Below are 24,768 nucleotides of genomic sequence, written 5' to 3' on the forward strand. Positions count from 1 at the left end.
CGAGCACTGCCGCGGCCATCCTTGCAGAAACGGCTCGGGGCAACTGGAAAGCTGGCTGATGCGAGGGAGGGATAGTGCTGACATTCCACTACTCGGCTGCAGCATGAGAATCCACGTGTCCCGCTGCTTTACTATGGAGGGAAAAACAACGCCCTCCCTTCCCCAGCCTCCGTGCGGAGCGTCACGTGGGCTCTGCCGTGGACGGGCTGAGAGCTTGCCTGGGGTGTCTGTCTGTGTTTGTGTGTGTGGATAGGGGTAGGAGTGGGGGTGGGATGGGGCAAGGCATGTGTGTGAGAGATGAGTGTGTTTATGTTTGCAATAAACACAGCCTGTAACAGGAAATGCAGAGCTCATTTTGATCAGGGTGAAATGATTAAAATATAAAACAAATGCAAAATAAAAGTGCAGGTATGGACGCGTGCTGAATATTATTGCGTGCGTGGAAGGGGAGGGATTTGAAGCGTCACACTGCGGCAGAGGCGGGCAGAACTAGGCAGCTTTAAACTTGACCTAGATTCCCCGGGTGACACGCCACATCGCATTAGCCCACTCGGCCAGACCTGGACCCGCCGGAGCTCGCTGACACTGGCCTGACTCGACAGGCAGAAAATGGGGGAGCACTTCCCAAATGGGACTGGCATGCGTCCCCATTTCCCCCTAACCCCCCCCCCTCATCTCCTCCTCACCCCCCACCCACCCCAACTATCTCCTACCGATCTCACCCAGCTGACTAAAAATTGCTTGGGGGGGTGCAAGGTGACGAGAAAAAGGGAGGAGCAGCGGGGGCAGGCTACGATTTGTTTGTTTATGTGGGTGAACTCTCTGAACTCGTAGCCACGCCTCTGTATTGTTGCACCCGCGTAAACATCGGCTAATACCCCACTCACCCAGATTCGGGGCAAATCAAAACAAACCTACAGGAAGACAGACGGCGTCACTTGAGGTGACATCCGGTATCGGCCGTCTCGTCTTTCTCCAGCTAAAAACATCCCCTGTCGCCAACAGCTGTAACGAACTCAGTTATGAAAACTGCCGTTCTGTCCAGAGAAGCAGATCAGAGAGGAAGGATGAAAGCGGGAGCGCCTCATCCTCTGCTAAGCGCTGCTTTCTGGACGGCACCTGATGAAAGATGGAAACCATGGCAACAGGCAGATGCACCAGAGTCAGCTAAAACGCGGGCTTCATTGAGCTCTGTGGAGAGGCTCTTAGTGCCGCTCTTCAGTCACACCAACAGACAGGGAAGAGAGAGAGAGAGCAGGGCTCACAGGCTGGATGATGTTAATTTCAGATCAATCCTCCTTATTTTAAAAATATTCAAATCAGGAGGCTCAGTGACATTTGCATCATCTTTCATATAAATTTACTTTTTCATTTTCTGCTCCATCCACCTCAGAGCCAGGCCCTTCACACCCTCCCACTCTGCCCTTGAGAGTCCTCTGACTTCTTCCTGGTATGTGTGAGGAGATCATTAACAGGGAGTGGGGTTAGCATTGACTCGCTGTCCTGTTCTAAGTGCCACCTCCCTCGGGGCATCTGCCTCCTAAATCCATTCACATACATTCTCCCTCGTTCCTCTGCAGAAACAACGCCCCCACCCCACCCTAAACCATCATTACTTGCCTGACCTTTGACTGACTCACCAACATCAGCAGCATCTTTTAATCTTACTTACAAAAGCATTCGGGAAGAGATGAATTTCCAATTTAAGCCTAATTTCAATTTTAGAATCAAACATAATCCTTGCATGTTTTTTCCTCCTGCAGAATATTACCCCAACAGGATTTTGGGTGGGGCACAGAGGAGGTTTGGGAGTGATGATGAGTGTCAGATTGTAGAGAACTGACATTTATATTGAGTAGGAGGCGAGTGCCATCTGGAGGAGGAAAGCAGCTGTGCAGAGAAGGCAGGAAGGATGAGAGCCACTCCCAAAGCTTGTACCGGCACATTTATGCATCTTTTTGTTTACTTTTACAAATGCAAACAGGAAGTGGGAATATTTACAATAAACTGATTTTACTGTAAACTGTCTCTTGATGGAAACCCTGCAGAATACTTCTGCAAGGCTTGCAAATTTCATTTTACTAAGTTGGAGAGAAGGTCTGATGCCAGATCCAACAGCGCCATCCGGTGTTAACAACTATTTAAGGCTAAACGCTCCCATATCTCTTGGGGAAAAATGACACTATTTCCATTGACAAGAAATAGAAATAATATATGTCAGTTCCAAGTTTAAAACTAGCTTTCCACATGTTCGGTTTTTCTGGCGCATATGGCCGCAGTCTGCGAGCTTCCTGACGGAAAACCTGGGCAGGAAGTTACACGGCGTCAAGCCTCCAGCGGCATAAATAATAGATAACCTAGGAGAAGCTGGGGGCTTTTAACTGACATAACGAGCCACTCTACATATTACACCCTTTCAGACGCATCATCTCAAATGACCTAGTCAGAGGGTGGGGTTGGCTGAGAGCAGGAGGCCAGAACAGCTTCCATATGCTGAGTCAGGAGTGGAGAAACTGATATTCATTCAGTATGTAATAAATAAATAAATAAATAAATAAATAAATAAATAAATAAATAAATAAAAATAATAATAATAATAACAGCTTATTATGTGATCTACCAGCTGAATCACTTAAACTAGTCTAAAAACAGCTTCTATCTGTAATTTAGTGCAAGTTTAGAGCTATATATAGAAGACAATTACACATATTTTGCATTCATGTCCATAACAATAACACTTCAAGGCTTCACCAGCTGGGGGCAGTATTGATCCAATTATAAGAGCCAAGAACAGCTTCATCTATGGCTGCCACCTTCCCCCTGGTTTAAGCAGGGTTAATCCGCCCTTCCACACAGACCTCAGGCTGCTGCATTAACTCATTCCCTTTCTTCACGTATAGTCCATCACATGTTTGTTCCCCTGCACCGCTGCAGGGTCGTATACTGCACAGCAACCAAAACAGCAACTGTTCAGGCCGATTTAAGTGAATAGATTTGAGTCTCAATAAGGCACTGCAGAAGCATTAGCCTATACACACACGCATACACACTACAAGCCTCACATGGGGACACACACTGACTTAGCAATCCTATATATGAACCACCTGAGGCTTAGCTGTCAAAGCAGCCTAGCATTCCAGCTCCACAGCTGAGCCAATCAAATGATAGCTGTGTGGCATGGTAACAATCTCCAAGGAGACACAGAGGAAAATACAACAGGGATGGGCACGCATACGAGCAGGGAGAGATGAACGACACAGCACTAAAATATTCGTCTAAAATCACCAGGAGTGAGTTTGAGTCCACAATTGACCAACTACTAAACACCGTCCACCACCAGAGCTGCCAGCTCATCACGAGAGCCGTGACCCCGTGCCCTGTGGTTATATAAACACTCTGGCCTTGATGGGGGGGACAGGAAGCCGGGAGCACCTACATTACTCAACTCCTTTTTATGGCCCACAATGCATTTCATTTCCTGTGCCAGCATTACACATACACCCACAGCACTGCACATTAGGACTATAACAGGCATAGGTGCACCACAGGCGGTCTTACATAATGACATGTCTGTATTTGTGCACAGAGAGCTACTAATGCTTAAACGTCAATGAGATGAGGTGATGGTTGTCAGAAAAGTAGGCTGAAATTTTATGAACGCGGGCCATTACAGCAGTAGCTCTTCCACCAGCAACAAGAAGATAAATGGTGAAGATTTTCTAATTATTTTTACGAGTGAATGCACTTTTATGCTCAGAGATTTGTTAAATTGGGATAGTCTGAGGTGAAAAGACACAGAAACTCAAGCACCTAGTGACCTGGCCTCAATTTTCCCTTAAAAATGTGCTTTATAACCAATTTTCCCTGAGATCTGGCCTGAGAATGCAAAGTATGCCACTTCTGTTTGTGATTGAAGCCAAACTTTGTAATAGAAACAGCAGCTAACTGAATTTTCTCCCACCTATACTGATCCCACATTAGCATGGAAAAAAAAACAAAACACTAGCAGTGGAAAGAAAGCAAAATGAACTGACTCAGCCTCTATTTAGGGAAATGCTTCCATTCAATTCAACGCGCTTCAGTATGTGCCAATGACCTAAACAACTGGAAAAATATAGTTACACAAATGAATGACGGCAGTATTTATGATGATCTCAAAAGCCTTTAAGCACCTGCAGTGAATGCAAATAAGGAAACATATCAGTTGTGAATATGTGCAGGTATAAATAGACATGCAAACAAAATAACAGCAGATAAGCAGATGGTAATCAGGGGTGGGAAAAGAAAGATGCTGAGGATAAAAATAGCTTCAATTTTTGCATTGATGAAAATGATGCACGTGTGCAACTTGCGGACTTTGAGTGGGAATTTTATACTGTTCCAATGGAAATAACCACAGACTAGCGTGCAGTATGAGGTTCAAAGCTAATATAATCATTGAGCAGTCTGACTTAGTGAGCACTGTCCGGACATGCATTTGCTTTGCAGAGTGAATTTCCTGCTTTGTGTTTACATGTTGCCACAACACGGCACAAAGATTTGTCATTGAAAGTTTAAATTATTATGAACCGTTCCAGTTTTTTCCCTATTTGATTAGCACATCAACAGAAAAGCATCTTTTAGGACTTACCAGCAGTGGAGCTGTGTGTCTGGCAGGAGCAGGGAGGCCCGGCCTGGCAGGTGGCCCCGGGGTCACAGTCCTCCAGCAGAGGTCAGCCTCTGAAACAAAGATCAACAGCAACAAAACATAAAACTTTACAATCTAGAGCTTGAAAAAAATCCTAAAAAACATCCGCAACTAGAGATAAGACGTGGCATCACTGCTCCTCCTGCAGACAAAGTTCAACTAAATTATTTGAAATGCACCAAAAAAACAAAACAAAAACAACAAAAAAAAACTCCACAGCTAAGCAACTATTTTGTGCATTTTGACTTTACCAAAATTGGACAACACTACTGTTGCACACTTCACACATACTGGTTACACCCTTTAGAAATGACTGCCTGTCTTTGGGTTCCCTTTTAAAATGAGCTGTAGCACACAAAAAAGGAAACACAGCACTATGAGAGAAAATGCAAACACAAACAATAGGCAATAACTGGCCTGTTCTATCCTAATGCGACTACCTTGAGAAATATGGGCCAGAGTAAGTGAATTTTTAGAAAGGAGAAAAAAAGAAGCATGGAACAAACAGAATTGCATGAAAAAAGCACACCACTTCCTATTGTGTAACACTTCCTCTGATTCACTTCAGGTTTTCTACAAGACTCCACGCTTCCTCCTGTAAGAGGACTACAGCACAACTCACTCACCCCACTCACGTTTGAGTCCTTTTATTGAGATGTGGAAACGCCTAAACCCGCCACATTAATAAGAAATCGAAGCGACTGAAACGTTTAGCACACGTTTTGTGCATCTGGTTGGTTCTTAGGTCTAAATAAGAAGAGAATAACCTCACGACTCTCAGTTTCAAGATTCAACAGTCTCTGCAAGCCACAAGCTCGTTTCACAAGTCATGCAGCCCTGATTGAGAGTGCACGCTCAGTAGACTGTGAGACCATTAGGACCGAGGCAGCTCTCTTCTCGCCAGCCTGCATACAAATGCACAGCGGTGGCATCAGTGCTGGTCATGCATGAATGTGATCAGACTTCAAACCCCAGAACCACAAGAACAGTGAAGCCTGAGAGAGACTTGTTGAGCAGAGGGCAAACGTGATGAAATAAGACACTGTCAAAGGGCTAAGCTACACACGAGAAACCAGAGAAGAAGAAAATAAGACTAAACAAGGAAGATACATTCTTGTGAACCTGAAAAAAGGGGGTGTAACAGCCTCTCCTATTTTACTTTTCTCCCCGTTAATGTAATGTGACTTGCTCTTAATCCAACAGAGCTGACATGCCATAGGAAACATTTGTAGCAGGGCATCATGGGAGTCCGCTATGCATCTCAAACACAGCTGGGGTCACAACATACAGCCAAATCATCGCTTGAATATCGCTTGAGGTTACATTTAAGCCTACATCATGCAGAGCAGTATGTCAGCTGTGGTGCTACAGTTAAGGTTTGGTTCTGTAATATCAAACAGTGCAAGTCAGCTGCTGAAGACACAGCATGGCAGGATATTTACATTACAGCAGAGAGGCGTGGCAGTAAAAAAAAAGACAGCATTTTGATATACTGTTAATAATAATCAAAGTGTTTTTATTGAGTTTTCAGAAAGCATACCATTCATACTTGATATACTGTTAGACTTGTGATTCTGCACAAGTCCCACAGACTATTCAAATTAAAGTTCCATTAGTCTTGCCATTGTAGATAGACTTTCATGCAAAATGTAATTAAAAATATTAAAACAATACTTGAGGAATAAGAAAATCCAACTACTCAGAAGTCTACTGTGCATAAACTGCTTCCTTTAAAGTCTGTGTATGCCAACTGTTCTGACTTAATACTAAATCAAGCCACGTCCTCCAGGCTTGAAACTGCAGTTCCTCTAACAGCCACATGTGGCCGGCCCCATAAGTGAGTTTAGTGATCCCCATAGACCAGGGGTGGGCAACTCCAGGCCTTGAAGGCTGGTGTCCTGCAGGTTTTAGATCTCACCCTGGGTCAACACACCTGAATCACATGATTAGTAAGGGTGCAACAATACACAAAATTCAGGGTTGGTTCATACTTTGGTGTCAGGGTTCAATATTTTTTCGATACAAAAAAAATGTTCATGCCATTTTAATTTATTGAAATTATAAATATATATTTTAACTCAAAAGTACAGTTTTTAAATTGAATGTTGCTGAAATAAAGTAATAAAAAAAACAAATTTGATCGAGAAATCACTCATCTTTGGAAAAGAGTTTATTACAGAGAAATGGCTCGTTCCAATGATGATGTCAGTGTAAATGTGCAGTCATATTCCCACTAGTGCTGTCAGCGTTAATCTCGTTAAAATGACATTAACGTGGCCATAACGCAGCAAATCTCCGTTAACGAGTTACCGCGGATCGCCCTGTGCGTGGGGCTGGACGGCGTCAGCACGTTAACGAGCTAACTGCGCTAACGCACTAGTTGCCACCCATGTAATTGAGCATTGCGTGGCACATCAGACATACTGTTTTAAATTTGTCCATGACGCGTTTACCATCAGGGTCATACTTCACATGAAAACCAAAATAGTTCCAAAGGCCAGATCTGAATGAGGGTGGGGGAGGTTGTTGAGGCAGTTGCCATGTTGCAACTGCGCTGCGCTCAGTGGATCTGCGCTCGACAGTGCAGCCTAGGCGGAGTAGTCGAACGCAGATCCACTTAGCTCTCAACACAGACAGCATCGTCAGAAGAAAAGTTGATAAAATAAATTAAAAAAAAATTTTATTGTTCGATACCAGTATTGTTGCACCCCATAATGATTAGTTCATTAGCAGGCCTCTGGAGAACTTCAGGACATTTTGAGGAGGTCATTTAGCCATTTAAATCAGCTGTGTTGGCTCAAGGATGCCCTCGAGGCCTGGAGTTTCCCTCCCCTGCCATAGACTCATGTTATAATCGCCACTCTCTTCATAACAATTCTAGTGAAGTGATTTTTTTTTTTTTAATCACTTCACAACCTTGATACTGGAGTTGCCACATGTTGATGATAAATCAGTGGGTCACGTAGTTGTTAAGTCCATGTACTAAACACAAAGTGCAGAGGGGCTTAACCCAACACAGATTGTATTGTCTGATCGTGCTAGTGGATGGAAATTCATTTCCATTTTAAGGTAGACATTGTACAATAATACAGAGAAAATCCCAGCAATCACATGATGCTCTTTGAGCAAGCGCTTGGTGACAATGAGAAGGAAAAACTCCCTTTTAATAGGAAGAAACCTCCAGTAGAACCAGGCATCATCCAACATATCACTGTGGTTGTGTTAGAGCCAGAGTTGTGACTGTACAAAACTTCATCAGAATCCATTCAACTGATGAGACATTTACATGTGAAGAAAGCACTGGAGTGCAGGCGAGCTGCTAGCTTGGCTAAAAAGTCAAGCACATAGGTTAGATGCTACTTCATAGTGCTTTGTTACAGCTAATACAATAAATACGAGGCTGCCCAAGCTCTCTCTCTCTCTCTCTCTCTCTCGCCTGTAAATTAAATCAGATTATCCTGGGGCAAATGACTAAGATCAGTTCTTCTAACCACCACCATGCTTTTGAGGTGCATGGCTCAACCTGTGAGTGCAGAAGTACACAGTCATTCACTTGAGTGCTGCTGCAGGAAAAGACCCACACGATGAGCTCATTCAGCGCACTCAGGCTGTGTGTGAGCATGTGTGCGAGCGGTGATTCAACTTTGCTCACTCCTCCAAGCAGCGTTTAAAAAAAAAAAAAAAAAAAAATAAAATCAAAGCAATCAGAGACAAAACAGTTAACCGATGTGGGCGTTTCACAGTTTGGGGTTTTAGTCACCTCAGAGGCAGCTACGCTTTTCCCAACAGGTACTTCGTCCGAACATGGTCAATCTAAATAAAACCAAGACAGAAGGAGCGGCTAAATGCAATTTTCATTACACTCCAGTTACAAACATAAACAAAAACTCCAGCGAACTACATGCTGGAGTGGCATGGCAACGAGCTTTCTCCTAACCATGTGCTCACTTCCTGCTCCTTCATTTATTTCCTTGTTTTGATTATGAAAAAACAAAAAAGGGGGGCAGGGTCGCTGCATACCAGAGCTGGATTGGTCTGTTCTGCACAGTGTATAAAATATTACAGTTTTGCTGTTGGATCACAAAAGCTCCAACAATAAGTGCTTGTGTAGCAAACTCATATTGGACTGTGCTCTCTCGGATTGCAGGAGCAATAAGCTAACACACCGTGTACACTTGTTTGGCTTTAATTCTACTCAGCCACATGAAGGACTCAATAAATGTGGGACAGCGTGTGTGGCCCTGATGCTGTGTGCACTACAAACACTAAAACATGTGCTGCATAAGGTAATCAGTGAGATTTGGAGCACATCGGGTTGTCATCCACATGGATAAAACCAATTTTGAGCTTCAGATGTTTCAGTTGTAAAAGAATATTTGAACTGCCTAAGCCATCGGAGGCCTTTGTGTGGAGCTTGCATGTATGGCTCTGCCATATCATACCATTCACGGTAATACCGGTATAATGTTGGGCAACGATAAGAAAATGAAATATCGCGATAGAATATGGGTAAAACGCACATGCGCAGTATCTTTGTTTTCATACGCACATGGCAGAAAAAGCATGGCGGAGAATGAGAAGGGCGAAAGCGGATCGTTGAATGAAACGGATGAACCAGAATTGGTTTGTAAAAATGCTCCAACTTCAGTGATGTGGAACTGGTTTGGCTTTCGTCCATCAGATACACAACAAAGCACTATTTTTGGTAGAGCATGCTAGCGGGCCGTCGTTATTACCATGTTTTTTGGAAAATACGGCACACTTAAAATCAATCCTTTGATTTTTCTGAAAATCGACAGTGCCCCTTATAACCCCGTGTGCCTTATGTATGAATTCTGGTTGTGTTTACTGACCTCGAAACGATTTTATGTACACGGCGCTCGAAAATCTGTCAAATGTTTTAGTACGACTTTGCTAAGCTACGAAGCCGCACCGCTTGATGGATTGTCGGAGCATTACGGCTGTCGTAGGCAGGAGCTTCGGAGTGATACGTACTGTGCTTCAATATAGTATTACAGTATTGTGTGTGTATAACCTCTTTTTAAGTTTTGTGGATATTATACATGGTTATGCTGAGGATATGTCGGCCAATTTCCACTGAAAATGCCTTTTGGTTGAACTGTCAGCGAGGAATTTGCATTTTCACTCTTAAATTTTTATATAACTTTAATGCACATAAAAAAAACAGCTGCTTGTTGAAGTGAAAATACATTGATGGGGGTTTTTTGGGGGGGGGGGGGGGGGGTGCACTAATAAAGTTGTGGAGTTGCAAAGTATTTTTTCTAGTGTCAATTATATCGTCAGTTATATCGTTATCACAAATTTTCAAATGTCTATCGTGATAAATATTTTTGGTCATATCGCCCTGCTCTACTTGCATGTTCTCCTCATGCCTTCATGGGCTCCATGAGGGTACTCCAGCTTCCTCCCACAGACCAAAGAAATGCATGTTAGGTTAAATGGTTAAGTCGGTTGTAGGTGCAAATGTGAGTGTGTTGGCCCTGTGATTGCCTGTTGACCTGTACTGGGTAACCCCACCTCACACCCAACAACATACGGGGATAAGCCCCAGTACTCCTGCAACCCTTAACTGAATAAGTGCTTAAGAAGTTGGATGGAAAGTTAACAAGGTGTAGATGGATTTTTAAATACTTACAGCTGTTTGAAGGACTTAAATGGGGATTTTTTTTTTTTAATACAGAGTGATTAAAAAAAAAACACAAAAAAAAAAACAAAACACACAACTTGTGATGTGCTTAGAAACCTAGAGATTTTAAACATTTACACTCAACATGACATTTGGGTCACCGACATTATGTGATCATAAGCTCCAACTTTCTTTCCAAAACTGACAACACCTCCAATCTCACCTGTGTAGTGTGTTTTACAATACTGCAGCTGTATGAATGAAACTTCAAAGGCGGATGTTTTCTTGTGATGATGGAGCCTAGATGGAAAATGCTGGCTGTGCAGTCGAGGAGAGAGAGAGAGAGCGGCAAAAGACTTGTGAGCATCTCCAGAACCAAAATGAAGAAAGTGACACTGGGACTTAAAACTGTCCCTCACGCTGTTAGCTTCGACACCTCTGAATAAATCTTCCATAAAAACTTGGGTTGTCATGACAACTTGTATTCCCCTTTCCCCTCTGGCGAGCGAGAGCTGAGGACTGACGAGGGATATCGGCTGTGTGACTGAAATTACTGAAGCCCGCAGAGCACAGCGGAGCCTCTGTGGAAAATCATTTCATTAAGCAATCTCCCACAGATCGCTTACACGGGCCGGAGATGCTTGAACTGAAATGACACAACAAATGCTTGTTTAGGGCTCGTTCCTCTCTGCTGGACAGGAATATTTACACCGTGCCAGGGATCTACAGTCAATCACGCAACCAGACGCTGGCACACAGATCCATTATAAATGTCTTTGATACTAAGAAGATACTTAGATTGTGATTTTTTTTTTTAAATAACATAGATTTGATTTGAAAGAGTTAACAAGGGAACTGTTAAACATAATACTTGAAAGCCAGAATTTTAATTTTAAAAAAGCTGGTGGTACAAGATGGTATAAAAATAAAAAAATAAAAATTCTTTAAAAAAAGTTGCTGTCATCATCTGCACATCCTGGAGGAGAATCTTCTGTCTCATCACATCACAGAGATGTTCTATTGGACTGCGTACATCCCAACCAGCACCAGCCTGAACTTTTGATCAAAGGCAGCATGCTTTCATGTCCTTTGCACCATTTCTGGTGAGCCTGTGAAAACTGTAGCCACAGTTTCCTGTTAGTTGACATGAGGGTCACCCAGTGTGGTCTTCTGCTGCTATAAGTTCGATGTGCTGTGTGTTCAGAGGTGCTCATCTGCATACCTTGGTTTAAACATTATGTTACAACTGAGTTCAAACCAGTCTGGCCTTTCTCCTCTGCCCTCTGGCATCAGCAAGCCACTTTCACCCAGAGAACTGCTGCTCACTGGATATTTCTCAGTAAATCCGAGAGATTGTCGAGTGGGAAAATCCCAGGCGATTACCAGTTTCTGAAAAGACTCAGACCAGCCCATCTGTCACCAACAACCATGCCAATTGATGCTCAGTTTAAATCTGCTGCCATGTGACCGGCCGATTAGATATCTGCATTAATAAGCAGTTAAACAGGTATACCTAACAAAATGTACTTCTAAGCGTACTTCTAAGTACCAGGGTTTAATGCCAAATCCCATTAAACCCTGGTTATTATCAATAAAGTGTCATAAAATTTCTAAAATGTCCATTACAGTTTACCCAGAATCCAAGGGGACATCTTCCAATTACTCCTTTTAAGCCCCACACCACAAATATTCAATTTAAAATGCCATAAAACTGAGAAAATCATTTTTGTTGACTAATGGACTAAATAGAGTATTTTGGCTGAACAAAATATTAAGCACCATTACATTATTTCACATAAGGATGTATATTCAGATGTACTACATCAGGTTGAAGCAAGCAGGAAATTCTAGACCTGACTACACAATGTACAGGCAATTGGGGTGAAAGTGGGAGCGACTCGTTTTTATATAACAGCTTTAATACTATGTGAAATGGGAGGTTTGGTGCGGGGGCAGCACAGCAACACTTTCATGCAAAAACTGGATTTGTACCATGCTGATTTGCCATCTGTGGTAGCACGTCTGCTCTGAGCGTCTGCTGAAAATGTAGGCAGCCGCATGAGAATCTCATGCCTGTTGAATCTGACATGTTATCACAAAAAAATAAAATAAAATAAAAATCCCCACTGTGGCTTTTGTCATGAGTGAATATTTCTCTCAATGCAGCAGGATGAAGTGAAAGTAGATTTTCTCTAGTGTGAGCCTGAAGGGGTTTTCAGTGCATGAGTGTGGGGGTAGGAGCACAGTGTTTTTTCCTTCTCATTGAGTGAGCAGTGATATTTATTGTCTTAATGTGGTATACTACAGCCCAGTCTCATGGCAAGATGTCAATTAGGAAACTAATGTATTGTAAGGGGAAGTCTATCGCTTCTGCACCATGTAAGACACCAGACTCCTCAGAGAGGTCCTGTCACCATGGCAACCGATGAAACTAGCTTTGAAAAAGTGAGAACCACGGTAGTCTCACCCAAACCACGAGCTCTTTACAAACTTAATCAGCTAGTTTCATTTTTATTGCTAAAACCTAACAGTAGTTTTTCATACCTAATCCTAACCGAATAATTTAATACCTGAACCTAACTGACTTTTAGTTTTTGCTAAACCCAACAGAGTGCCTATACTTAAAGTCGTTTTCAATACCTTAACTTAAACAAGTCTATTTTAATGCCTAAACCAACATGAATAATTTAATGCCTTAATCTAACTTAATAGTTTTCCTTTCCTAAATGCCTTACCCTAGCTGAGTAGTATAAAACCTAAACCTAACTGAGCAATTTAAGTCTAAGTCTAGAACAACCATTTAATGCCTAAGCCTAGCCGAGCTGTTTTGTGCCTAAACCTAACGAGTAGTTTTTCCTTCCTAAACCTGAGTCGATTTTAGTCCCTAAACTTAACCGACTCCTTTCCGGTGACAATAACACTTAAAATAACACAAATCTAAGAGTAAAAATCGTTTCCTTGTATGACTCAAACTGTGGTTTCTGGTTTGAGCACTGAAAGCTATCACACACCACCGTCCCCCTCAGGCCTCAAATGTGACCTTTTTGCCCTTTAACAGTGGAAAATTTTACTTGGAAACAAATCATACATCTGAAAGTCTGTGTCCAAAAACACAACTAAGAATACTGAGAAGACTTGACCACTTAAACAGCAGTTTCTCATGGCAAAGTCCACCTCGCTTCATATTTCCATTGGAGATGCTGCTGCTGGTGCATACACCAAGCAGGAAATAGTGAGCATCCCATTAAAGGCCGTCAGATGCCTGCTTACAAGAGCAAAAAGAAAAAAAAGAAACAAGATTGCTTTCTTTTCTCATTATGTGCACGCTTTGGGCTTCAGATGAAGCAGGATCACAGACGGAAGTGAGAAAGTTGAGAGGAATGCTCAAGTCTACCAGCACAGCCAGCCCTGCAGATTAGAAACTGGCACACACACACTGACTCATAAACATCAGAGCCACATATCAAAAGCATATTACTCGTCCCCGCCAAAAGCTACAAACACAAACCAGAGTGAGGACCACCGCAGCCTCAGACCACCTTTCTGTGCTCATTTAATGCGAAATACAGTCAGTGTGTGTTAATCAGTAAACTATTAAATATATCCGTTTGCAGACTGAACAGCAGGGAGCATGCAGTGCCCTTTAACATCATTTGTAATAGTTTATTTAGGCAGGAGAAGTCCCTCGCCGAGGTCGTCTTGGCCAACACAGCAGCAGGAAGTGCATAAGAAACAAAGAGGTTTCAAAAGAACAAACCACAAAACAGTAGAGATAAAGTTCCAAACAACTGCAAGAAAAATAGATTTAGATCTTGCTCTGAATGAGGGGGCATTACAGTTAGGATTTACTACTAAATGACTCAAAATAAGTCGACAGTTCAAATCTAAGGACATGAGCCGGCATGCAAAGGGAGGAATACAATCACGTGTGATCAGAGGGTATATTAGACAACCGCTATCACAAAAGTCCTTTCTTTGTTAATTCCCAAATTGAAAAAAAATCCTTTAAACCTATGTTATTGTAAAAAAACAAACAAACAAAATACATATATACACACATATATATATATATATATATATATATATATATCTAAAAAGAATAATCAGAACGGTGTGAGATTTGGAAAAACCTTTACACTTTTTAGAGAATGAATACCAGTCAGCTAAGTCAGAATTCTCTACCAAATTTGATGCAGAAGCATGAAGGACCACAAGGTTTCACCCATTTTAGTCATAACAGTCTGGGTTTTTCCTGGCTCCATGTGGCCTGCGTGAGGAGGTGCCTGTGCACACAACCACAATTGGCCCCACATGTAATTAATGCAAAAGGTGCTAGTTACTGCAGTTAAAAGACGTTGATGTCTTTTTCTGATATTCCTTTGAACATTTGATAAACAAAGATGTATTGTAAGCTTGAGTAAATGTAAGTAAATGCATATTCAAAAATATATTGTTAATGGCAGTCCTGACTATTTTCCCTCAGTGAAAGAGCAAAAACTCTTTAGAGGGTGTCAGGTTTTTCTAGCTGCATGGAGGAAAACACTGAGTGTAATGGGGCCAATACAGTGCGTGGCGATATTGTATTGATAAAGGGACACAAAATATTGATATTTTATTAAATAAATGAAAATACCCTGGGAATAAGATGAAGAAAAAGGGCCCATCTCATGCACCGCCATCCTGAGATCATGTTAGCCAAGCAAACGTACATTAAGTCAGCGCAACCGGAAAACCATCCAACACTGGACACACTCAACTCAACAAAGCTACCTCCTAATTCAGAGCAAGCTAACAGCTCAGTCACACAAATAAAAATAGGACAGCAACCTTGCCTCTGATTGGTGTTTCTACTGAATCTTTTCACATTCTGAAAGACTGTGGTAACTAAATGCTCGCCCAGAGCTTGAGGGTGCTGCGCACTGACAACCACTTTTATCGCAAGGTGGCTGCACAGGTCACCTGGGCGGCAACCTTTCTGCAAACAGTCACAGTCTGACTTGGACCGACTGCAGTCACTCTGAGCGATTATAGAAGGTTTGCGAATACATGCGTTCTAATTTATAAATGCAGACGGATTGCCAACATGTTATGAGTCTTTGCGAACAAGCACAACTCGACTAAACCAGTTGCCAGCTGGTTGCGTTCTGGTTAGGTTCCTGAAGAACAGGAAGTTTACTGAGTGCAAATTTAATATTTACATGTGAACTTCTGTCCATGAAGACAGCAACAGATACGTGATATTTGATGATTTATGATTTATTATTAGAAACACATTGCATGTAATTGCTAACTAAGCCTATCCAATTGCAAACTGACTCGTATTAAGGCAACAGTAACACTGTGTTGGTGTGCTTGACAGTCTTATTTTGTAGCAAAAAATAACTCAAGCAAATAACTTTAGCTTATTGGACTAAAAATACTGACAAAGTTTAAATTTGAGGAGAATTTGCATTTGCAAAAATTTGATAAATTACAACATATTACTGCAATACTCAGCTTTTTTTAAGATGTCAAAAACTGCGATAATATTGTATGTTAGGCAGGTTACCAACCTACGCAGTGATCCGAGCAACTTTTAAACAAAGTGCATGGTGTAAGAATGTTGGATTTATAATTTAAGTGTCTTTAAACACATAAAACACATATGTGGGGGGGGGAAACAATCTTAAAATTGAAATGCTGAAGTCTGTGGCTCCTCTGGATTAAGGCCATGTCATGATAATGGTGTTAGAGCTGAATGCTGAACATGCCAGATGAGTTCGAGGAAGTTAATCCCAAAAACTGCACAAACAGCTTAATGCCAGAGAAATGGATCAATACAACGCTTTTCTGCCAACCGTGCTCGCTGCGCTATTTTAAAAACGAGTGCTGGACACAATAAGACGAACAGCACGGCAAACAGGCAAATACTCGTGAATCTTTTCTGTGGGGACTGTTTTTGGCGGTTATTTGAGGGGACTGCGTTGGGTTGTGTGGTGTTGCACAAGTGCTTGGGTTATTGCCTCCTTTAAGCTTAAATTACGTTACCAAACCAGAAAATAATCTTGCGCCGCTTGGCTACGTGGCCACAGCAAACATGAAAAATGCTCGGACCAAGTTGTCACTGTGTAGTAAATAAACATGTGTTGGGCTGCCTGTAATGTCACAACACTGCTGCAAAAACCACACAATGGTACATGAGCTGGACGTGTTACAACAATGACTCAAAGATGAGGAGATGTTCAGTGTGTTCAGCGTGAGACGATCCACTCACCATCAGAGACACTCTATATAATACAGACCGAGTGTCAGCATACTGAGAATAACTGCAGTAACCCAAGCTGAAGCCAACAGGTGTGTTTGAGGGAGTGGGTCCTGTGAGCTCTACAATGTGGGGAAATGTAAAGCTATCAGAACAGTAAATATAAAATATATAATATTGCCCTGGCTTTGAGTGCAGGTCGGTCTGTGTGATGACTGAAAAGCTCGGGAAGACTCCTGGAAACATTATAAATAATTAAAACTGACCACCATTACATTCTCTCTACCAGCTGTACCGTGTACAACTATCCGAACAACATTTGCCGGAGAAAACGTGGAAAATCTCTCCTCACGGGAGAAACGTGCACTTCTTTTATGCAGGCTTTGTTTATCTTTGTCTTATTATATTCTAAGGCTATCTGCTGCTGTTGACTACAAAACTACATTATTTTCCAAATGCCTATTGTTCCATTAACACAAGATTAAACCCGCGAAAGTCACCCCCAGGGCTCCTAACATTTGTTCGATTTGCTGCTGACACGTCACAGTATCCAGCCCACATTTGATTTCTAAGAAAAGGTCATGCCTAAGCACACCTGCACGCCCGTACCTGCAGGATTTATGAGGGAAAACACGCGGCCAAGTCAACCATATTTTCTCATTCAAGACTGTGAGCATTTAAAAAAAAATTTAAAAGCTCACATAAACAACTTCCTCCACACAACATTTCACTTTGTTATCACAAGCAGTCTTTTCTCCCCGCTTTTACACTTTTTGTGACAGCAGAAAGATCAAGACAATAAATAAAAAAATAAAAATAAGGAGGAACTGGCGATGATCCCAGCTGTTCACACAAGAGCAGCAAGGGAAGGAGACAGGGCGCAACAAGTTTCACCTCGTCTAACATCTCACAACTGACTGTGGCAACACTTGGGTACTGTTGCGTCCTCCAGTCAATCTTTAGAGGTCTAAAACATAAAAAGAGGCGATACTTGATTCAGTTTCCATCCCTTCTCGACCTCATATACTTGTTTTTAAGCCACATCTGAGGTGCTTTTGACACAAGGGGAAAAGTCACAGTAAACATCTGTGAATTGAAGTACGAGTCTGCAATATCCGGTTGGTATGCATGACTGGTGCCATCTGAAAAGATAGTGGAGCAACGTTTTACATGTCTAACTAAACTTGGAGGTTTCTAATGTGCAGCAGGAGTGAGACCTTTGAGATAAATTTAAAATGCACTAATCAACAAATCCATCCGTCTGCACACGTTTCACTTCCACTTTCGGTAGACTTTGAGCGGAAAGGAAATTGTACATTTATCAGTGCCTTTTCTATATGCGGCGGCATTGAAAAATGGATGCAAATATTTTACTTCTCAGCTAAATGGGCTGAAGGGCTTTTTCTGTCTCAAAATGTGCCTGTAGGAAAACGTTACTATACAGAAGTCTGTGCAGGTTACTCCTTCCTTTGTCATTTAAAATAAATAAATAAATAAATCACATTGAAGGCCTAAATTTTTAATACACACTGGAAAAAGCCTTATTGAGAAAGCCCTAACACTCCCATCTCCACTCCCTTTTAGAGCCACACATGGAGGGGAAAGTGATACTAAGCAATTGTGAAATAAAGTATGAGTCTGCAATATCCGGGTGACGCACTGAAGTGACTTGAGCCATCTTTAAAGATGGTGGAGTAACTTTGTGCATGTCTGACTACACTCAGGGGTTCCTAAATTGCAGCAGGAGCGAGCCTGAGACCTTTGAGACGAATCTGAAGTAGGACATTGCACTTTCCAAACACTGTCAACAAATCGTCTGGATGTTTCATTTCCACTTCTGGGCAGACAGGAAATTATATACTGTGGTTATACTGAAACACTGATGCAAAGATTAAGCATGCAGTCTACAGAAATCCCAGTGCTGGACTGCAAAAAAAGGGTCCTCATTTTCAGGTACTTGATATTACTTGGCAACTGTAGTAACTATTCATGTAAGAAACCTCTATAAAGAGCATATAAAGCATGCGGTGACTTCAATTAACCAACAGCAGGTCTAATTTCGGACTTTTGCAGGTATGTGTATACTCTGCGGCTGCTACTGCTGACACTTTATATGAACTCCCAGCGCTTTGAAATCAAGCCACAGCTTTTAAAATAAAAATATGACCGAAGACAAACCCAGCCCTGAACCTGCTGCCCCATCTGTCACTGTGTGTGCATTTCCTTTAATGAAGCTTCATTTGCTGCCTGCAAGCGCGCAGTCCTAATCCACAGCCATACGGTCCGTTTAAAACTGTGCACACACGCCAAACACAGCTGATAGCCTGGTCATCGGTGAAGTGCTGTGGGTCAGGCATGTATCGCTCAGCGTCTGTGGATGAATTAAGGGAAATCCTGCTAAGCATCGGAGCCTAATGCCTCCTGTCTGAGAACCAGTCCGTTGTTCTGAAAGGGGAAGTTAACGGTACACCGAGGATGTAACACCGTCATGCTCGCATTTACCCCTCCTTTTACTTTAACGCCAACTTAACCCTACCTAGGTTTGAGTTTACCTGATTTTTTTTTTTAATTCAACAGTTTTGCCTTCGAGGAGCAAAGTCTAACACTCAGAGCAAGCTTCAATGAATGGCATACGGCGGACAGCGAAGGTGACTAACAGAAAGGAAAGAAAGAGTGCGAATAAAGTAGTATTTTCTTTGTGTTTTACCTTGATGCTCGCGGAGAAACACGGCAACCGTCGGCTGGACACCACGCTACAAGCAGCGGTACGGGCTCAAAGAAAGGGAACAGCGATTTGCTGCCGCTGTTTCCGGGTTAGCTATCCAGCGTCAAACGATAGGGGAGTTCGGTTTGTCCCACCTCTGAGCGCGGATGGGGGTGAGTTGCACACCTTCCTCCCCCTCCAGAACTGAAAATAGATGCGCCCGGTCAGCGGACACGCGCGATGCTGTGTCAACGGTCACCTCCACTTATCACTACTAAAATAGATTTAATGGAACCCACCGCCGCGTAAGTTAGGCCTTATTAGACAGTAGACAGTGTTTGCACTTAGTTCTTCAATCGGACATCAAAGCTGAAGCCTTTCTACCGACGTGCCCTTGGGCAATAAACTAGCATAGCGCCTCTAGGTGACGCTGTTCTGTTATTTCGCCCCAGAATCTATCAGCGAGTTTTAATCCTCGATTTCCATGCATGTCATTGAAATTATTCGTGCTAATAATGACGCTGACTACTTTAATTCACAAAATATGGTGAATATTGTCTGTGGTCTTTTCCTTCTGTCTGGCAGTTTCGTCTTCAACATCCTTTTCCCGGTATATCCACCGTCCCTCCTCTGCACGTCTCTCTAACTTTGTCTCCAAGCTCAGCCTGAGCTGTCCCTCTGACAGGGGCGCGTCCAGATTTTGTTTTATAGGGGTGGCCATATGCTGGCCACTAAGAATATTGGGGTGGCACACCAAAAACAGATTTTCCAGTTGTATTATGCTGTTGCCAAATATAGGTTACTTAAAAAAAGTTTATATCACTGAAAATGGGTACATATGAAAACCAAATAAGATTTTCAAATCTATAATAATCTGTTTTAAGTAGGAATAAACAAGTTAATGTTTTAACTCATTGTAGGGTGTCTTCTTCTCTCTTATGGTCCCGTTTATTAGTATTATTACCAACACAGGACAGTCCTGAAGATGCTAAGTGAAAATCATCTTCAGTTCTTCCTTCTGCCACCCTCTCCAAACCATACAGCACAGGAGGTCTGCTATCCTTCTCTCCTAAACCACTCTGATAACTCATCTCCACCCACTGAAGATGCAAATCTTTTAAAAGGCTATACATACACAGATCAGGCGTAACAGTACGACCACAAAAAAACAGCCCTGACCCATCAAGGCGTGAACTCCACTAGACCCTTTAAGGTGTGCTGTGGTATCTGGTGCCAAGATCTTAGCAACAGATCCTTCACGTCTTGTAAATTGTCTTGTAAGCATCCCACAAATGCTTGATTGGATTGAGATATGGGGAAAGTCAAAATCTCAAACCATTCCTGAACCATTTCTTTGCTTTGTGCGTTATCCTGGTGAAAGACCCGACTGGTCTGCAGTAGGTCATCTGTTGGATTGAACCACTTCACTCCCCACATGGATCAGAGAAGGCTCTCTGATCCATGTGGGGAGTGAAGTGGTTGCCCATAAACCTGTTGTTGGTTCACCACTGTTCCTTCCTTGGACCGCTTTTGATCGATACTAACCACTGCAGACCAGTAACACCCCACAAGAGCTGCAGTACAGCTGCAGTAATTTGGTATATACTATTGGTATAGTTTTTTCCATAATCACAGTAATATATATTATTTTGATTTTTATTCTCTGTCATCATTCACCTGCTGAATTCTCACTGGGTTGTGTTGACATTTAAATGGTCCGTTGACCCACTTTCAGGCATTTTTTTTTCTCATTGTGGAAGGAAAATGGCCTGAAAGTGGGTTGACACGCCTTTATGCAAAAATAGATATCTGAAAGGTATTTAGTATGTGAAGTTAAAATGAACTGAAATCGTTCAATTCTGTACCCTCAAACTTTGGACCATAAAATGTTTTTTATGGAAACTGAATCTGGTTGATTGATGATGAACTCGGGTCTTGAAAATTAAAACAAAATGCACATATTAACAAAAATATTTTCTGATTTATAATTAGAGTACCATCTGTAAATTGACTTTCTGCTGATATTTTTGTTTCTGTGGTACAAATTGTCATATTTGCTCAACCCAGAATGAAAGTTGAATTTTTCTGACTAAGAAATTCTTATTAAAAAGGCTTCCACGTGCTTTATTTTGTAGTGTTGTGAAATTCATCTATATATCATTTAGAAATTGTCACTAATTATCTTTTGTAATTTGAAGGTTTTATTAGTGTGTGTTCAATAATGGGACTTTGCTGGAGTGCTGGAACTTCTTTTTCATATTTTAACTAACCAATACTCAGATAAATCTTAATGTATTTGTCCCAAATTACAGATGCTGATTCATTTGGATGATAATAAAGTCCAGTGAAAAGTTCATGTTTTTATTTCTAGTAGTTTTTAAGATATTCACGTTCAAACACTGGAGCAGATTTCACTGAGCAACAAAACATTAGTTTGATTTGAAATTAAGTGAGCTAAAATGTTTAATGATTTATAGTTATTAAAACAGCTACAAACATGGCCTATGAATGGTTGGATCAGCATTATCCCTCATTGTGATTAAGCTCAATACATTCAAAACATCAGCTGTGCTTTTCCCACTACACTTCAAACCAGCAGACTCTCAGTATGATGGATTTGATCTGTTTTGTCATTATATTTTTGACACAGATACTAAACGTGCCCGTTATCTGTTCAGTTCACTCTTCAGCAATCAGTAAGTGAGACAAGTGTTGAGCACGCTCCAGCTCCAGAGAAAGACTCACCTGGCTGTAATTTGAGCTCATCAGAGGAGCCATGATGAGGCCCTAAGAGAGAAGCGAGTGTAACGGTCTGTTTCTGCACACTGATCAAAAGATTGCGCTGAAACATTGGGACTTTAAACAAAAATACAGATTACAGTCACAAAGCAGATCAATATATTCTTTAAACTTCAAGCTTTAAAGCCACTTTGCCTTTAAGCAGCATTTATTTGTCATCAAAGTGTGACTGATCCCAATTAAGCTTGATTAAGCAGCACACCTGTCTTCAGTTATGCATCCTCTGGGGGCTATAAAGGCTCTCCAAAGAGGATGGCCAGATCCATTTGCTAGAAAACAACAGTTTCTGAAGCTCTGCAGCGCTCTTGATTACGTTTTGCAACGCCATCTCCAACCATGGGAAAAGAGAAGACTCATGTTAACGTGGTGATTATCGGCCACGTTGACAGTGGGAAATCCACCACCACCGGACACCTGGTCTACAAGTGTGGAGGAATTGATCAAAGGAGGCTGGAGAAATTTGAGAAGGCTGCGAATGAAGTGAGTAAAAACAAAAACAATTTCTGCAAAACTTCCAACTTTTCAAGTGTTAAACTCATTCTGCTTGACTTCCAGATGGGGAAGAGCTCCTTTAAATTTGCCTGGGTGCTGGACAAGCTGAAAGCTGAGCGGGAGCGAGGAATCACCATCGACATCACGCTGCTGAAGTTCAACACCCAGAAATACATCATGACTGTAATTGATGCTCCGGGCCACCGTGACTTCATCAAAAACATGATAACTGGGACGTCACAGGTAGGAAGTACACGCGTGCTTGAATATCTGTTGCTATGAATGCTGCCTTTTCCTAAAGCTCATATCATTTCAGGCTGACGTTGCCCTCCTGGTGGTCTCTGCAGCCAAAGGAGAGTATGAGGCCGGCGTGTCTCGGAGTGGTCAGACCAGAGAACATGCCTTGCTGGCTTATACTCTAGGTGTGAAGCAAATCATAGTCTGTGTGAACAAGATGGACCTGACCGAGCCACCTTACAGCCAGAGCCGCTTCGAGGAAGTGATGCGAGGGGTGAGCGGCTTCCTCAGGAAGATTGGCTACGACACCACGGCTGTGCCCTTCGTTCCAGTTTCAGGCTGGACTGGGGAGAACATGATCACCGCATCTCAAAGGGTAATGATGTTTTCAGGCTTTTTTTCCCCCTTTAAACCCCAGAAGTTGGCTTGCAATGCTGTAAAAGTGACGTCTGCACAGATGCCGTGGTTTCAAGGCTGGAAGGTGAGACGAAGGGAAGGGAATAAAAGTGGGAAGACGCTGCTTGAAGTCCTGGACTCTATTCAGCCACCTGTGCGCACAGTCAACAAGCCACTACGATTACCTCTGCAGGATGTCTACAAAATTGGAGGTGATGTCAATCGCTGCTTTTGATCCCATTTTCTCGATTTCTTGGTCTGAGCTCAATTACAGCTTCATTTATGAAAAATGCAGTAGAGGAAGTACAGTATTGTTTTTGGAGTAGAAAATGTCTGTAAACATGCTGAAATTGAAGTGTTTCTTACTCCTCCAGGAGTTGGGACGGTGCCAGTGGGTAAAATTGAAACTGGTGTCCTGAAGCCTGGCATGATGCTGACGTTCTCCCCTGCCAAGCTCACTGCAGAGGTCAAGTCTATTGAGATGCACCACCAGGGGCTGGAGACGGCTCTGCCCGGCCACAATGTTGGCTTTAACATCAAGAACGTGTCCGTGAAGAACCTGCGGCGTGGGGACGTGGCTGGGAACGCTCAGCAGGATCCTCCTTCAGATGTTAAAAGCTTTGACGCTCAGGTTGGTTCACTGCAGGAAGAAATTGCCTCACTTTTTTGGTTTGTTTCCACTAAACCTTGCTTTTGTCTTAGGTGATAATCCTGAACCATCCAGGGAAGATCAAAGCAGGCTACTCCCCAGTTCTGGACTGCCACACAGCCCACGTCACCTGCCGTTTCGCTGAGCTGAAGGAGAAGCTCGACCGCCGCACTGGCAAGAAGCTGGAGGACCACCCGCAGATCCTCATGTCTGGAGATGCAGCCACAGTCAAACTGGTCCCCATCAAGCCCATGTGTGTGGAGAGCTTCTTCACATACCCTCCTTTAGGTAAGCACAGATCTCTTCATGCACACAACTCTGCGTGTATGAATCCTCCTGGTTGTGCCCTCGTTTGACTGGCTCTTCTTCACAGGTCGCTTCGCGGCGAGAGACCTGAAGCAGACGGTCGCTGTAGGAGTCATCAAGTCAGTGGAAAAGAACCACGGCTCAAAACTTCACAAAGCTCAAGTTTGTAAATAAGTTTTTGGTTTACCAGAGGTCTGGTAATGCTGCTTCATGGGAAGAGTTTTATTTGATGAAATGTATTTGTGTTGTGACACAAAAAGCTTATGTTGTCTTTAAAGTGTATAGTATTCCTGTGTTGATAAACCCAGAAGTAGAGTTTGGTTGGTTTTTTGGTTTAAAATTGAATGTCTCAAAATAAAATGGTGTGGAGAAGAACTGGTTTAAGTGTCTTTACTGTTGAACCGTCAACTGCATCTTAATGTACATCTGAAAGAACTTAAACTAAACTCTCCTCAGGGATAGTCTTAAATATTAAAGCTGAATAAGACTCCTCAGCATCTCATGGTGCACAACATCTCCAGTTTGTAATAAAGTCATGCTTTAAATTGTAAAGCACCAAATGCAGAGTTTATTGGTTCTAATGAGTATGGTCTGGATTTTCAAGTTAGTT

The 24,768-nt window shown here is 42.3% G+C and overlaps 2 protein-coding genes across 2 annotated transcripts in view; one reads left to right on the forward strand and one right to left on the reverse strand.

Annotated features, from left to right (window-relative positions):
• Positions 1 to 19,480, reverse strand: part of fam49bb (family with sequence similarity 49 member Bb) — a 40,906-nt gene extending 21,426 nt beyond the window's left edge. Inside the window, exons 1-2 of the mRNA XM_004551987.6 lie at positions 19,283 to 19,480; positions 4,631 to 4,719 (exon numbers count right to left, since the gene is read on the reverse strand). The gene's annotated coding sequence lies outside the window, so the exon portion shown is untranslated. The remainder of the gene's footprint in view (positions 1 to 4,630; positions 4,720 to 19,282) is intronic.
• A 2,849-nt stretch (positions 19,481 to 22,329) lies between these two features.
• eef1a1l3 (eukaryotic translation elongation factor 1 alpha 1, like 3) lies at positions 22,330 to 24,533 on the forward strand. The gene is made up of 7 exons (XM_004551986.3): positions 22,330 to 22,558; positions 22,634 to 22,813; positions 22,887 to 23,183; positions 23,265 to 23,415; positions 23,578 to 23,834; positions 23,906 to 24,140; positions 24,226 to 24,533. Exons 1-7 carry the CDS (start codon positions 22,415 to 22,417, stop codon positions 24,330 to 24,332), a joined length of 1,371 nt encoding a protein of 456 aa, XP_004552043.1. The 5' UTR covers positions 22,330 to 22,414; the 3' UTR covers positions 24,333 to 24,533.
• Positions 24,534 to 24,768: the final 235 nt, after the last annotated feature.

Source organism: Maylandia zebra, linkage group LG9 (genome assembly GCF_041146795.1).
Source record: "Maylandia zebra isolate NMK-2024a linkage group LG9, Mzebra_GT3a, whole genome shotgun sequence".
Lineage (NCBI taxonomy): Eukaryota > Metazoa > Chordata > Actinopteri > Cichliformes > Cichlidae > Maylandia > Maylandia zebra.